At 34.9% G+C, this 15,458-nt stretch overlaps 1 protein-coding gene across 4 annotated transcripts in view; it reads left to right on the plus strand.

Moving 5' to 3' along the window:
* The window catches only part of LOC136036667 (protein phtf-like), a 168,580-nt gene that overhangs the window by 52,196 nt on the left and 100,926 nt on the right, over window positions 1-15,458 (plus strand). For all 4 annotated transcript variants that reach the window (XM_065718974.1, XM_065718971.1, XM_065718972.1 and 1 more), the window contains 2 exons: window positions 3,737-3,966; window positions 10,525-10,699. In XM_065718974.1, the coding sequence (XP_065575046.1) occupies window positions 3,737-3,966; window positions 10,525-10,699 (405 nt within the window). The remainder of the gene's footprint in view (window positions 1-3,736; window positions 3,967-10,524; window positions 10,700-15,458) is intronic.

The following is a 15,458-nucleotide window of genomic DNA, read 5'->3' on the forward strand; positions in this document are numbered from 1 at the left end:
GGATTGGGATGAAACTTGGTTGGAAAAATAACCAGAAGTCTTGATTACGTGATTTACATAATTGGAACGGATCCGCTCAATTGGGGGTGGGGGTAATTCTGAAAAAAAAATAATTACGTATTTTTAACTTACGAAGGAGTGATCGGATCTTCATGAAACTTCATATTTAGAAGGACGTCGTAACTCCGATATCTTATTTTAAATCTCAACCGGATCAAGTGTAATTGGGGGGGGGGGGCAGTTGGGGGGACCGGAAATCTTAGAAAATACTTAAAGCGGTGAGATCAGGATGAAACTGGATGGGAAGAATAGAAACCTGTCTAAGATACGTGACTGACATAACTGGACCGGATCTGCTCTCTTCGGTGGAATTGGGAGGGGGGGTAATTTTGAAAATTGAGGTATTTGTAACTTACGAAAGGGTGACCAGATCTTAATGAAATTTGATATTTAGAAGGATCTTGTGTTCTAAAGTTCTAATTTCAAATTCCGACCAGATCCTGTGCCTTCGGTGGGAGTTGGAGGGGGAAACCAGAATTCTTGGAAAACATGAAAATTGGGGCATTTTATCTTACGAATAGATGATCGGATCGTAATGAAATTTGATTTTTAGAAGGAATTCATGTCTCAGAGCTCTTATTTCAAATCCCGACCAGATCTTTTGACATTGGGGGGAGTTGGAGGGGGAAATCTTGGAAAAACACTTGGAGTGGAGGACTCGGGATGAAGCTTGGTGAATAGAATAAACAAATGTCCTTGATACGTGATTGACAGAATCGTACTGGATTCGCTCTCTTTGGGGGAGTTGGGGGAGGGGTTCAGTGATTTGGCGAGTTCGGTGCTTCTGGACGTGCTAGGGCGATGAAAATTGGTAGGCGTGTCAGGGAGCTGCACAATTTGACTTGATAAAGTCGTTTTCCCAGATTCGACCATCTGGGGGGCAAAAGGGAGAGGAAAAATTAGAAAATTTATAACTTACGAGTGGGTGATAGCCATTCTGTTCAACTTAGTCATAAACAATATTGTTTTGTATATTTTTAATTTGAATTAATAAATGTTGATTGATTGATTGATAGTCAAAAACCTAATAAATATGTCTTTGGGGACGACTTAATCCTCCCAGTCCCCAGGGGAGGGGCTGCAAGTTACAAACTTTGACCATTGTTTACATATAGTAATGGTTATTATGAAGTGTACAGATGTTTTTAAGGGGACTTTTTCGCTTGGGGGGGTTGGGTGGGTCGGGGGGAGGAGGTTACATAGAAGGATCTTTCCATGGAGGAATTTATCATGAGGGGGAGAAACTTTTGATGGGTAAGACTAAACTTGACAAAATTGATATATTTAAAATCAGCATTAAAATGCGATTCTTTTGATGTAACTATTTCTATCAAGATTCCGTTTTTAGAGTTTCGGTTACTATTGAGCCGGGTCGCTCCTTACTGCAGTTCGTTACCACGAACTGTTTGATAAACTTGACAAAAAGATTATTCATTGAAGATGGTGATGATGATATATTTATGCCAATTTAGTTCAATATTGCCAATGCGAGACTTGTGTGCAGTGTAACACTGTTCTTCGGAGATGCCATTTCCAAATATCCCAAAACATAAAGGCTCTGTTGCAATGTGCAAAATTTTATACATTTTATTTATAATATATATTTTTAATACTGTTTAGTTCTCTGTCGGGGGAATCATGGTTATTTAAGTGTTTTGGTTTAACACAATTTGGATGACAAATATGGATTTCTTTTAAAATAAGGGAGGATAGAGGTGAAAAGGGAGGACATACTCTCCAAAGGACGTCTGGAAAACCTGTTCGGAATATTTTACTTATAAAATAGTGTAAAAGAATAAACTAAAATCAAATATAAAATTATACGTAATTTAGTACTTAATAAATATAGTAATATTGAAATACGTATAGTAAAATAAGAGCAGAAAACTTTTTGGTACATTATTTAAAACCTAAACCAGGAAAGGTTTTTATTTTTAAGGTTTTCTTTTCATCCCCGAATCATTAGGTAAATCTAGCCGGCCCACTTTAAAATACCCCGTACACCGTGTTGTGTGGGGTAGAAATGTATCATTCGGAACGAGGGTGGTGCAAGTATAAATTGTGTGACCTAACAAGTGGTGCTCTGAGACGTAAACCAGGTGACGAACAGTGGGCATTCCCTTCAATCTGACCCTTGTTCCCAGAAAGCTATGACTTCAATTTAGGTATTTGGAAATAAAACGGTGAAATAAAAAGTATTAGTTTAATATTTAATAACTTAACTGTTGCCCTGTTTAATTGCTATGGTTAATCTGGATTACTTTTAAAAGTTTCCTGGGTCTTTCATAATTGAAAATAAGTAGTAGCAGAAATGTATAAGGTGTTATATTAATCTAAATGATTGATCTTTCTAAGCCAGATACGAGTTTACTATCTTGACTAATAAAACGAGAGTGAGAAGACATAAAAAACCTCATACAAACGAGATTTTATGTTTCCCATGATATTTTGATATTATTTTTTTTTTTTTTTTTACTTGCAGTGTTTTTGTTTTGCTTAATTCTGTGTGAAGTTGCCAAAATTTCGAGTCCCACAAAGTTTTCTCTAGAAAATCAGAGATTTTAGCTGAATAGCCCAATTTTTCTTGAAAAAAAAAAAAAAAAACAGTTTCGATAAGAAAATGAGCAAAAATCCTCTAATTATATTTTTCTTGATTTATCCCTTTCTATAAATCGTTTAAAACTATTACATTTGTTTATTTGCTATAAATATGTACTTTTGGCTGAGAATAGTCATCTCTATTACTAATTTTATTCTTAGTTCTCACAGTCGGGATTAGCAAGTTCACCTGTCGTAGTATCATTTCAACTAAATATGAATTATAAGTTTCATGATGTCCCTTAACTTTTGTGGATTGATTCCACTGAACTCTTATTATTTCCTCAGTCATCTGATGAATTTCAGTGAATAATTAAAATCTCAATTAATATTTAAGCTCATAAATAACATGGTATTATTACTATCCTTTAGAACTGAAGTGAAAACACATTTGGGTATGGTAACTGCGTAACAAAAACTACTTGATTAATTAGAATTTTTAAAATCGTATTGCATATAGGAAGAACAAGTGGGAATGTTGGAAAATGGATAATTTCTTTTTAGCTAGAGTTTCACTTTATAATGTTTTGACCCCGTTCATGAAGCAGAAACCCCTAATCACCCTTAGAATGAAGAGCTATCATAGCTCAGTTCTCTAGAATGAGAATTTGTTTTAAGGGTTTCTATTCGGAAATTTTGAAAGAATAAAATTTTCAAATTGATACAATTTTCATAATTAAAGTGCCCTGAACCGGTATATTTAAGCTTCTACCCAAGATTAAATCCATGCGGGAGGGAAAAAACATCTTTCCAGCCATTAAGGAGGGTGGAGGAAGTCAGTTTGGTTAACCGCTGAATATGGCCATACGTACGGGGTTAATAGCCCTTTCTGTTTTGTTTATGTTTTCTTAAAAGCACGAAATTTATCGAGAAATGAAAATTGAATTTGGGAGTGATGTAATCTGCATTTCATCACCTTCATTCATCTGAACATCGCTTGCCAATTTTATTTTCTATGCTTTAGAATGGAAATTGGAGGCTGGAAATAGAAATCGTGGAGAATTCTTAGATCCTGTAGCAATAAATGCAGGTCAAAATGCTCTTTTTCTATTAGAATTCAAAACTCTGTCACTTTCAGGCACTTCATTTCCTAAGCTTAAGCCAAAGCATGGTTTTTTCACGATTTGTCGGCAGTCATTCTTTAAGTTATTCTTGCTTCCATTGTACAGAAACTGGTGGAGCAGGCATACTCACCCGAAGGCATTTTGGTTTCTTGTCGCCATCTATATCATTCAAATGGGTTCAATGGCATCATATTTCTTGACAGCGGGAGGAACAATTGATGATACCCAGAAACTCTATTTTGAAGTATGTATCAAATTCTTCCATTTTTTACTTACTTTTGTATATTTTGTTTTCGTTATTATATGTTTGCGTCTTCTTTGAAGGGTAAAAAGTAGTACCGTGAGCCTAGCTCACTTTAAAAAAATAGGTGAATATGTTTATTCGCTTTAGTAGCTCAAAGGTAACAGCTATATGGCAATAAACATAAAAAATTAAAGAAAAGCAGCAACAAAAGCAAATCTGCAAGAGAAGCGACGATGCTACTCCAAGGTCAACTCAGTTAGAGTCAACATTATTTAATGTTGTTCAACACTATTTAATGCAAGGTCAACACTATTTACCTCAACGTTTTCCACGTATTGTCACCATTCTGTCTTGTTTTTGACTGGTATGTATTCGTTATTGAAGAAGACAGATTTGGGCCAGATCCGTATTGCTTGTTTTAGATGGTTGGTCGAAAAGAACGATGTTTGGCAGTGTCATCCTTCATTTGCAGAACATATCCTAGCCATCTCAACCTTTCTCTCACTATAGCCCTCGAATGTAGGGCTATAGCCCTAGTATGCAGGATAAAACCACCTGCAGCTTACTGTTTGATATACGATCAGTCAGACGGGTATCCTAATGAATCTGTAGACAATCCCTCTGGAAAACCAATCCTCCAACGTTTTTCGGGGCGCCTACACTGCGTCCTCCATTTATACTTATAAATTAAAAAAAAAAATTCAACATAATAAGTTTTTCAAAGAAAAGTAAAGAGCTCCGTTGAGCCAAGAATGAGCAAAAATAAAGTCAAACAATCTTTGATGCGTAAAACAATCACAAATCACTATAAATAAATAAATTAAATTCAAAACGAACAGAAATTAAAATAAATAGCCGAGTCAAACTCAGAACGAGCAAAAATTAACATGAGTAGGGCTGACAAACCATATGCCTTCTCAAGACCAGAACATCATTTGCGCTGTACTGAAACAGGCAAACTAATGACCATGGATTGTCAGTTTAATTGGCATATACTGACTTTTCTTTCTTAAACTTTAGATAATTTTTCATTTATGGAAGTAAGAAAGGTGAAAATATTTCAAACATATTTTGTTTTCAGTAAAGCACAAATTATGTTCTGGTCTTTAGATTATGTTTTTTTAAATTAGTTTCTGGTCGTTTTTATTGACACAGTATTTTTCATGGAAAAAAATATTGTATATCTTTTCAGTTTTCTTCAATAAGAATCCATAGTATGGGTTGCTATTTGTATGTTGGAGAAACTTTTCAACAATTTTTAATCCTCACACAAACAGTATTTTTAATTTAATTTTATAACCTTTGATAATGACCTGAAAAACAAAACTTATTATCATTCCCAAAAGATTCTATCTATGCTCTTTGACAAACTTGATGCACTTACACTCTTTTTATTTATTTAAATTGTAAGTATTTTAGTAATTTCAACTATTTATTCTACTGCCTTTCTGATTCAGGGTTCATTCTTAAAGAGTTTGGACAAAATTTAAGCTAAAAGTTAGTTACGTAAGTTAATTCTTAAGTTACGTATATTTTTTACTAATAAAAACGTTTGTTAAAAATTTAATGTTCTAGTTGCCTTTTCAAGCAATCAAACAATTGGAGGGCAACTAGGCCTCCTCCCCCACCTCTTTTTTTTCTCAAAATCGTCTTATCAAAAATAAGAGAAAGCCATTTAGCCAAAAAAAAAGAATTAATATGCGAATTTAATTTTAATGATTTCTGTGCGGAGAGCCAAAATCAAACATGCATTAATTCAAAAACGTTCAGAAATTAAATATAAAAAAACTAGTTTTTTTAACTGAAAATAAGGAGTGACCTTAAAACTTAAAACGAACAGAAATTACTCCGTGTATGAAAGGGGCTGTTCCCTTCTCAACGCCCCGCTCTTTACGCTAAAGTTTTTTACTGTTTAATAAAATAGAATTGAGAGAAAGAGTCAAACTTTGGCGTAAAGAGCGGGGCGTTGAGAAGGGAACAGCCCCTTTCATGCACGGAGTAATTTCTGTTCGTTTTAAGTTTTAACTTCGCTCCTTATTTTCAGTTAAAAAAACTAGTTTTTTCTTATTTAATTTTTGACAAAGGGGAAATACCTAGTGATTTTAGGAAAACCTTAATTAAACCACTGTACGAGAAAGGTGATAAGAGTGAGTGTGGTAATTATTGAGGCAGTAGTCTGGTCCCTGTAGGTAACAAATTACTTAGTAAAATGATACTTTTTAGACTGAGAGATGCTGCAGACGAAATTTTAAGAAAACAGTGGGGTTTTAGAAAAGGTAGAGGAAGTGTCGATCAAATTTTCACTCTTAGGTTAATAATTCATAAGTGCGTAGGTTATCAAACGTCTCTGGTCCTCAGTTTTATAGATCATGAGTAAGCGCCCAGTTATGTTAATAGAAGAGCTTTAGGGTGTAAAGAGGGAGGCCTTGAATAGATTAGGTTGGAGGAGGAGCGTGCGTAGCTGTGTTGGCCTCAGGCAGCTTGGTGCTGCAGTGAGTTATTATTATTATTAGTAGTAGTTTAGCAAAGGTATACCAGACAAATACATTAAAGTGATGAGTGCTATGTTCGACATTAACACTACTGCGGATAAGGTAGGAAATTAGGTTAGCGGCTTGTTTTGTATTAAATCAAGAGTTAAGCTGGGTTGTGTTCCATCCCCCTTTATATGGATTTTTTTATGGACTTTGTCTTAAGAAGCACAGGAAAGGCAATGGGAGACCACGGAATCAAATGGCGAGGAAAACTCTCCTGGACTTAGATTATGCTGACGATTTAAGCAGCCTAGATGAAAGTGTAAGCAAAACGAAGGAACTTTTAGAGGTTTTGCAAGTTTGGGGTGCTAGAATAGGTTTGAAAATTAATGTTAAGAAGACTAAGTCGCTAAGGCTAGGAATAAGGTGACGACGAAGATGAAGATGAAAGGTGAAAGATGAAAGATGAAAGGTGACGTTGGGTAAAGAAAAGATTGATTGGGTGCTCCGAAAAGCGGATGAAGATTTGCAAGATGTTTTCCAGAGAAATTCTCTACGGATTGTTGTGGGTACCCGGCTGACTAACCGTATTTCAAACAGTAGGCTGCACGAAAAGTGTTGTTCAGTTCCGCCTTCTAGGGATATAATGAGAGAAAGTTTGATATGGCTAGGGCACGTTCTGCGGATGAAGGATGACAGATTGCCTATCCGCGATTGGGATGGGAGGATGTCATAAAGAAAGATTTAAAGGAAATGCCAACTTCGTGGGAGGTTGGAAAGAGGGAGACTTTGAATAGATTGGTTTGGACGAGGAGCGTGTGTAGTGGTGTTGGCCTCAGGCGGCTTGGTGCTGCAGTGAGTTGCTAGTAGTAGTAGTAGCTTGTTGTTTACAATTTTTCTATTTAAACAGCATGGTAGACGGCAGACAAACAAAAAACTGTGGCATACACTGTTTTGTGATGACTGAAGAGAAGTTAGTTTTCCCCTTTTCCCCTGGGAGGAGGTAAGTTCTCTTACCTCTCCCCTTCGAAAAAGGAAAACTTCCCGAAAATACCTAATATATCCCCGAGCCTTGAGACGAAACAGGGTATACTTACCAAATTGCTCATAAAGTTTGTCACCAAAATTCGTCACAAACAAAAAACTGTGGCATACACTGTTTTGTGATGACTGAAGAGAAGATAGTTTTCCCCTTTTCTCATGGGAGGAGGTAAGTTCTCTTACCTCTCCCCTTCAAAAAAGGAAAACTTCACGAAAGTACCTAATAGATCCCCGAGCCCTGAGACGAAACAGGGTATACTTACCAAATTGCTCATAAAATTCGTCACCGTTTAATTAAACCTATCAACAAAATGGTTATGGTTTTACACCTAAAAAAAACAAAAAACAAAAAACATACTCTGTTGAAAGAATATTTGTTCCTACTCCTCCACTAAACGATTCTATTTCATCTCCCCCCCCCCACAAAGACAAAAATGACGACTTTTCACCTCTGTGTAGCCAAACAGCCTGCCAGAGAATAGGCATAAAAAATAAAATTTAGCGTGCATTGTTTGGTCGAGACCAGAAAAAAGGTTTTCCCCTTTCCCCGCAATTCCAAGTCCCCTTTCTAAGTCAGTGTAAATACAACTTTCTTTGTTTTTACGACCGTTAATTTCCAGGCAGAGTCTAGATAATATGGATAGTCAGGGGTATAATTTTAATAACTATGACTTTTGGGATATGATTAAATAAAAAAAAACAAGTTTTTTTAAATGAAAGTAAGGAGCGATATTAAAACTTAAAACGAACAGAAATTACTCCGTATATGAAAGGGGCTTTTCCTTCTCAACACCCCGCTCTTTACGCTAAAGTTTGACTCTTTCTCTTAACTCTACATTTTAAGACAGTAAAAAACTTTGGCGTAAAGAGCGGGGCGTTGAGAAGGAAAAGCCCCTTTCATATACGGAGTAATTTCTGTTCGTTTTAAGTTTTAATGTCGCTCCTTACTTTCATTTAAAAAAACTTGTTTTTTTTTATTTAATTTCTGAACGTTTTTGAATCAATGCATGTTTTGACTTTGGCTCTCCGCAGAGGAATAATTAAAACGAAATTTGTATATTTATGTTTTTTGGCTAAATGGCTTTCTCATAATTTTGATCGAATGATTTTGAGGAAAAAAGAGCTGGGGAGGAAGCCTAGTTGCCCTCCGATTTTCGGTTAATTAAAAAGGCAACTAGAACTTTTAATTTTTTACGAATCTTTTTATAAGTAAAAGATATACGTAACTTATAAATTAGCTTACGTAAAGAATTCTCATGTTTTTTTACATATATGAGGGGGTTCGCCCCCTCGTCAGTACCTCGCTCTTTAGAAAGCTTAAATTTTGTCCCAATTCATTAAGAATGACCCCTGAATCACAAAAGCCGCAGAATAAAGAGTTGAAATTACTAAAAATACTTTAGCGTAAAGAGCGAGGTATTAGGAGGAGGTGAACCCCTCATATGGGTAATAATTTCTGTTCGTTTTAAGTTTTAATGCTGCTGCTTACTTCCAGCTGAAAAAAACTTTTTCATATTTATTTTTTCATTGTTTTTTTTTAAGTAATGCTAGTAAATCCTGCGCTCCCTTCATGGAAATTTTCTTCCCCCATGACAAATTCCTCGATGGAAATTTTCCCCAGCATATCCTCCTCTTTTCAACCCCTGCCTCCAACCAAAAAATCCTCCTGAAAACGCCTGTACACTTCCCAATAACCATTACTATATGTAAGCACTGGTCAAAGTTTAGAACTTGTAACCCCTCCCACGGGGACTGTGGGGGAGTAAGTCGTCTCCAAAGACATATTTATAAGGTTTTTCGACTACGCTGAATAAAATGGCTATCTCAGAATTTTGATCCGTTGAATTTGGGAAAATAATTAGCGTGGGAGGGGGCCTAGGTGCCCTCCAATTTTTTTGGTCACTTAAAAAGGGCACTAGAACTTTTCATTTCCGTTAGAATGAGCCCTCTCGCAACATTCTAAGACAACTGGGTCGATACGATCACCCCTGGGAAAAAAAAACAAACAAAAAACAAACAAACAAATAAACACGCATCCGTGATCTGCCTTCTGGCAAAAAATATAAGATTCCACATTTTTGTAGATAGGAGCTTGAAACTTCTACAGTATGGTTTGTTCTCTGACATGCTCAATCTGATGGTGTGCTTTTTGTTAAGATCCTATAACTTTTAGGGGGTGTTTCCCCCTATTTTCAAAAATAACGCAAATTTTCTCAGGCTCGTAACTTTTGATGGGTAAGACTAAACTTGATTAAACTTAAAAATTAATTTTAAATATTTAAAATCAGCATTAAAATGCGATTCTTTTGAGAGTTTTGGTTACTATTGAGCCGGGTCGCTCCTTACTACAGTTCGTTACCACGAACTGTTTGAAAAGAATAATATATTTGACGAAAATGTTTTGTTATAAGGTACTTGGTGTGGATAAGGAAGTATATTGCGACCAGAATTTTGGATTTTTATTGCTTTAGTGTGTATTTTGCCACCCTTCATAAGTTTGGACAAGTTTGTTACTTCTTGGGGGGTGGCCGTTAAGGTGTAGTTGTTGTTTTATCCGGGGAATTTCAGGGAAATCTTGAGAAAATTTAGGGATAATGAAACTGCTATCGCTTTAAGTTAAAGGAATAAACCGAGATGGGATAAGTTTTATTATAATAAAACTATTTATTATATTATAAATATATATATAATTATATATTTTTTATATTATATTATATGTATAATTTATAATAATATAATATTTCAATTTGTGTTATAAGTGATATACGCTATATACGTTTAATCCCTCAATTGAACTTCAAAAATACAAAAAATTTATAGAAGTCGCATTCCAATGCATAAATAGGTAAGTAAAATGTCACAAAGTTCTGGTAAAACTGAAACTATCCAAAGGTGCATTATAAAAGATAAGGCTTTAGCACTAATGAAGCAAATAGATTTATTTTGGTACCTTTAAGTTTTAATAAAGATTAGCTCTCGTTTAGGGGCAGGAAATTTTTCTCTCTTAGTCTATATTGCTTTTTCAGTAATTTTTCTTTTGTAGGGAATAAGTCCTGTGGAGATATGTGTACCATTGTTAATGATGTTAATCTTAACCTTTATACTTTGTCAAATTGTTGCTGGGCATTCAGCGTCGCCTCGACTAAGAAAGAAGTTGAGGGGGAAAAAACCAAAGCGGCAGAAGAGGACTCTGTCTGAAAACAGACGTACATTATTAAGTAAGAAAATCCAAGTCTTTTATATGTACTAATTAATAATTAGTCACAGCTCCCTCTATTAGAAATTATGACTATTTTTGAATTTTTTCCCCCATTAAGGCAGACATAGTGCTAGTCTCAAGTAAGCTCTTTTTTTGTCTATTAATGTTGGAATATGGCACTGAAAAATTATTCCAACTATGTCATTTAGTTATATAATATAATTTAATAGATTACTAACTATATATCCTTATTCAGTATATACAATAATTGAAAGAATACATTGGAAATGGTTGAAATAGTATATTTTCTTCGGCTTTTAGTATTTTCCTTCATGTTGGTGGGGCCCTTCACTCATATGATAGGCTACTCGGAATGCTGATGATTTTCTATTTGAATATTGAGACGTCACACGAACGATTTCATTTATCGCTGGTAATTTGAATAATATTCCGAGTGGCGTTTGGGTGGCTGAGCACATTGGCTATTTAAAAATAAATTGGAAAATAAAGTATTTTTTTAGCGATGATTTATACTTGTTTGGATTTTTTTATTTGTTTCGTTCTTCTCTTCTTTTTTTTATGATTAGAATATGATGAGAGAGAAGTTTGATTTATTTTTTTGCTTTTTAAACGGATTAATATATCAGCTAATATATATATATATATATATATATATATATATATATATATATATATATATATATATATATATATATATATATATATATATATATATATATATATATATATATGTATATACACACACACATATATATATATATATATATATATATATATATATATATATATATATATATATATATATATATATATATATATATATAAGTTACGATCAAAAGTTACAAACAAAAGTTTGTATCAAAAGTTACGAGCCTGAGAAAATTTGCGTTATTTTAGAAAATAGGGGAAAACACCCCCTTAAAGTCATAGAATCTTTAAGAAAATCACACCATCAGATTCAGCGTATCAGAGAACCCTACTGTAGAAGTTTCAAGCTCCTATCTACAAAAATGTGGAATTTTATATTTTTTGCCAGAAGGCAGATCACGGATGCGTGTTTATTTGTTTTTTTTTTTGTTTTTTTTTTCCACGGGTGATCGTATCGACCCAGTTGTCCTAGAATGTTGCGAGAGGGCTCATTCTAAGGGAAACGAAAAGTTCTAGTGCCCTTTTAAAGTGACCAAAAAAATTGGAGGGCACCTAGGCCCCCTCCCACGCTAATCATTTTCCCAAAGTCAACGGATCAAAATTCTGAGATAGCCATTTTCTGGGATTCTGAGATTCAGTCGAAAAACCATATAAATATGTCTTTGGGGGACGACTTACTCCCCCACAGTCCCCGTGGGAGGGGTTACAAGTTCAAAACTTTGACCAGTGCTTACATATAGTAATGGTCATTGGGAAGTGTACAGGCGTTTTCAGGAGGATTTTTTGGTTGGAGGCAGGGGTTGAGAAGAGGGGAATATGCTGGGGGAACTTTCCATCGAGGAATTTGTCATGGGGGAAAAAATTTCCATGAAGGGAGCGCAGGATTTACTAGCATTACTTAAAAAAAAAACAATGAAAAAGTTTTTTTTCAGCTGGAAGTAAACAGCAGCAAAAAAAATTTAAAATGACAGAAATTATTACCCATATAAGGGGCTCACCTCCTCCTGATACCTCGCTCTTTTACGCCAAAGTATTTTTAGTAATTTCAACTATTTATTCTGCGGCTTTTGTGATTCAGGGGTCATTCTTAATGAATTGGGACAAAATTTAAGCTTTAGTGTAAAGAGCAAGGTACTGACGAGGGGGCGAACCCCTCATATATGTAATAAAAACGTAAGAATACAAAAGTTCTTTACGTAAGCTAATTTATAAGTTACGTATATCTTTTACTTATCAAAAGATTCATAAAAAATTAAAAGTTCTAGTTGCCTTTTTAATTAACCGAAAATCAGAGGGCAACTAGGCTTCCTCCCCCGCTCTTTTTTTCTCAAAACCATTCGATCAAAATTATGAGAAAGCCATTTAGCCAAAAAAAAAAAAAAATACACAAATTTCGTTTTAATTATTCTTCTGCGGAGAGCCAAAATCAAAACATGCATTGATTCAAAAACGTTCAGAAATTAAATAAAAAAAAAAGTTTTTTAAATGAAAGTAAGGAGCGACATTAAAACTAAAACGAACAGAAATTACTCCGTATATGAAAGGGGCTTTTCCTTCTCAACGCCCCGCTCTTTACGCTAAAGTTTTTTACTGTTTTAAAATGTAGAGTTAAGAGAAAGAGTCAAACTTAAGCGTAAAGAGCAGGGCGTTGAGAAGGAAAAGCCCCTTTCATATACGGAGTAATTTCTGTTCGTTTTAAGTTTTAGTGTCGCTCCTTACTTTCATTTAAAAAACTTGTTTTTTTTTTTATTTAATCTCTTGTTAGGGAGAGCATGGGTAGAGCGTCGTTGTTGATTCAGGCCTACCTTTAATTAAATAAAAAAAAAACTAGTTTTTTTTAACTGAAAGTAAGGAGCGACAATAAAACTTAAAACGAACAGAAATTACTCCGTATATGAAATGGGTTGTCCCCTCCGCAGTCCCTCGCTCTTTACGCTAAAGTTTGACTCTTTGCCACAATTCTACTTTTTGAAACAATTAAAAACTTTAGCGTAAAGAGCGTGGGACTGCGGAGGGGACAACCCATTTCATATACGGAGTAATTTCTGTTCGTTTTAAGTTTTAATGTCGCTCCTTACTTTCAGTTAAAAAAACTAGTTTTTTTTTTATTTAATTTCTGAACGTTTTTGAATTAATGCATGTTTGATTTTGGCTCTCCGCACATAAATTATTGAAATGAAATTAGTATATTAATTTTTTTTTGGCTAAATGGCTTTCTCTTAGTTTTGATCAGACGATTTTGAGAAATAAGGGGTGGGGAAGGAGGCCTAGCTGCCCTCCAATTTTTCGGTTACTTAAAAAGGCTACTAGAACTTTTAATATTCAACGAACGTTTTTATTAGTAAAAAATATACGTAACTTAAGAATTAACTTACGTAACAAACTTTTATATTCTTATATTTTTATTATGTGTACGAGGGGGTTTGTACCCTCGTTAATACCTCGCTCTTTACACTAAATCGTAAGTTTTGTCCCAATTCTTTAAGAATGACCCCTGAATCAAAAAGGCCGTAGAATAAATAGTTGAAATCACTAAAAATATTTTAGCATAAAGAGCGAGGTATTTATCTCCTCCTAAATACCTCGCTCTTTATGCTAAAGTATTTTTAGAACCCCTCATATGCGTAATAATCTCTGTTCGTTTTAAATTTCAATGCTATTCCTTACTTTCATTTGAAAAAACGTTTTCATGTTTATTTTTTCATTGTTTTTTTATAGTAATGCTAGAAAATCCTGCGCCCTTTTCATTGAATTTTTCTTCCCCCGTGACATATTCCTCAAAGGAAAGATCCTCCCACAAAGCCCTCTCCCATCAACCCCACCCCCCAAACCAAAAAATCCCCATGAAAACGTCTGTACACTTCCCAATAACCATTACTATATGTAAACATTGGTCAAAGTTTGTAACTTGCAGCCCCTCCCTCAGGGATTGTGGGGGAGTAAGTCATTCCCAAAGACATAGTTATTATGGTTTTCGACTATGCTGAACAAAATGGCTATCTTAAAATTTTAATCTGTTGACTTTTGGAAAAAAAGAGCATGGGAGGGGGCCTATTTGCCCTCCAATTTTTTTGGTCACTTAAAAAGGACACTAGAACTTTTCATTTCCGTTAGAATGAATCCTCTCGCGACATTCTAGGACCACTTGGTCGATAAGATGACCCCTTGGAAAAAAAAAAAACAAAAAAAAAAAAAACAAATAAACACGCACCCGTGATTTGTCTTCTGGCAAGAAATACAAAATTCCACATTTTTTAGATGGGAGCTTGAAATTTTTGCTATAGAGTTCTCTGATATACCGAATGCGATAGTGTGATTTTCATTAAGATTCTATGACTTTTAGGGGATGTTTCCCCCTTTTTTCCAAAATAGGACAAATTTTCTCAGGCTCGTAACTTTTGATGACAAAGACTAAATTAATTGAAACTTATATATTTAGAATCAGCGTAAAAATTCGATTCTTTTGATGTATCTTTTAGCATCAAAATTCCGTTTTTTAGAATTTCGTTTACTATTGAGCCGGGTCGCCCCTTACTACAGTTCCTTACCACGAACTGTTTGAAAAGAAAATAATTCGGTATTTCGGGGCTTCTGACATTATTGCTCCTTTGCGGAAGTTAGGCTCAAAATTGAAAAAGGATTATATTTTTTCTCTGGGCCCCTTCCACCTCTTAGTTCGTTTATTTTCCCGTTAGTTTTCGCCTGTTTTCGCTTTATAGTTGTGTTATCTCTTAGCAGTTCTTTCGTTAGTTGAGTTATGGTTGTGGTATATATGTTTTATCGCTCGTATAGTTGTATTATTTTCAAATTATACTCCATAATAGAGAGGCTCCGAACACCCAGCATTGTATGTTAAGCTCTTAATTTGACGTTTTTTTCTAACGTGACCACATTCGTCCTGCGCCCTTTTCATTGAATTTTTTCCCCCATGGCATATTTCTCCAAGGAAAGATCATCCCACATAGCCCCCTCCCTCAACCCTACCCCCAAAACCAAAAAAATCCCCCTGAAAACGTCTGTACACTTCCCAATAACCATTATTATATGTAAACACTGGTTGAAGTTTGTAACTTGCAACCCCCCCCCCAGGGACTGTGGGGGAGTAAGTC

The sequence above is a fragment of the Artemia franciscana genome, chromosome 15 (assembly GCF_032884065.1).
Source record: "Artemia franciscana chromosome 15, ASM3288406v1, whole genome shotgun sequence".
Taxonomy (NCBI): Eukaryota; Metazoa; Arthropoda; class Branchiopoda; order Anostraca; family Artemiidae; genus Artemia; species Artemia franciscana.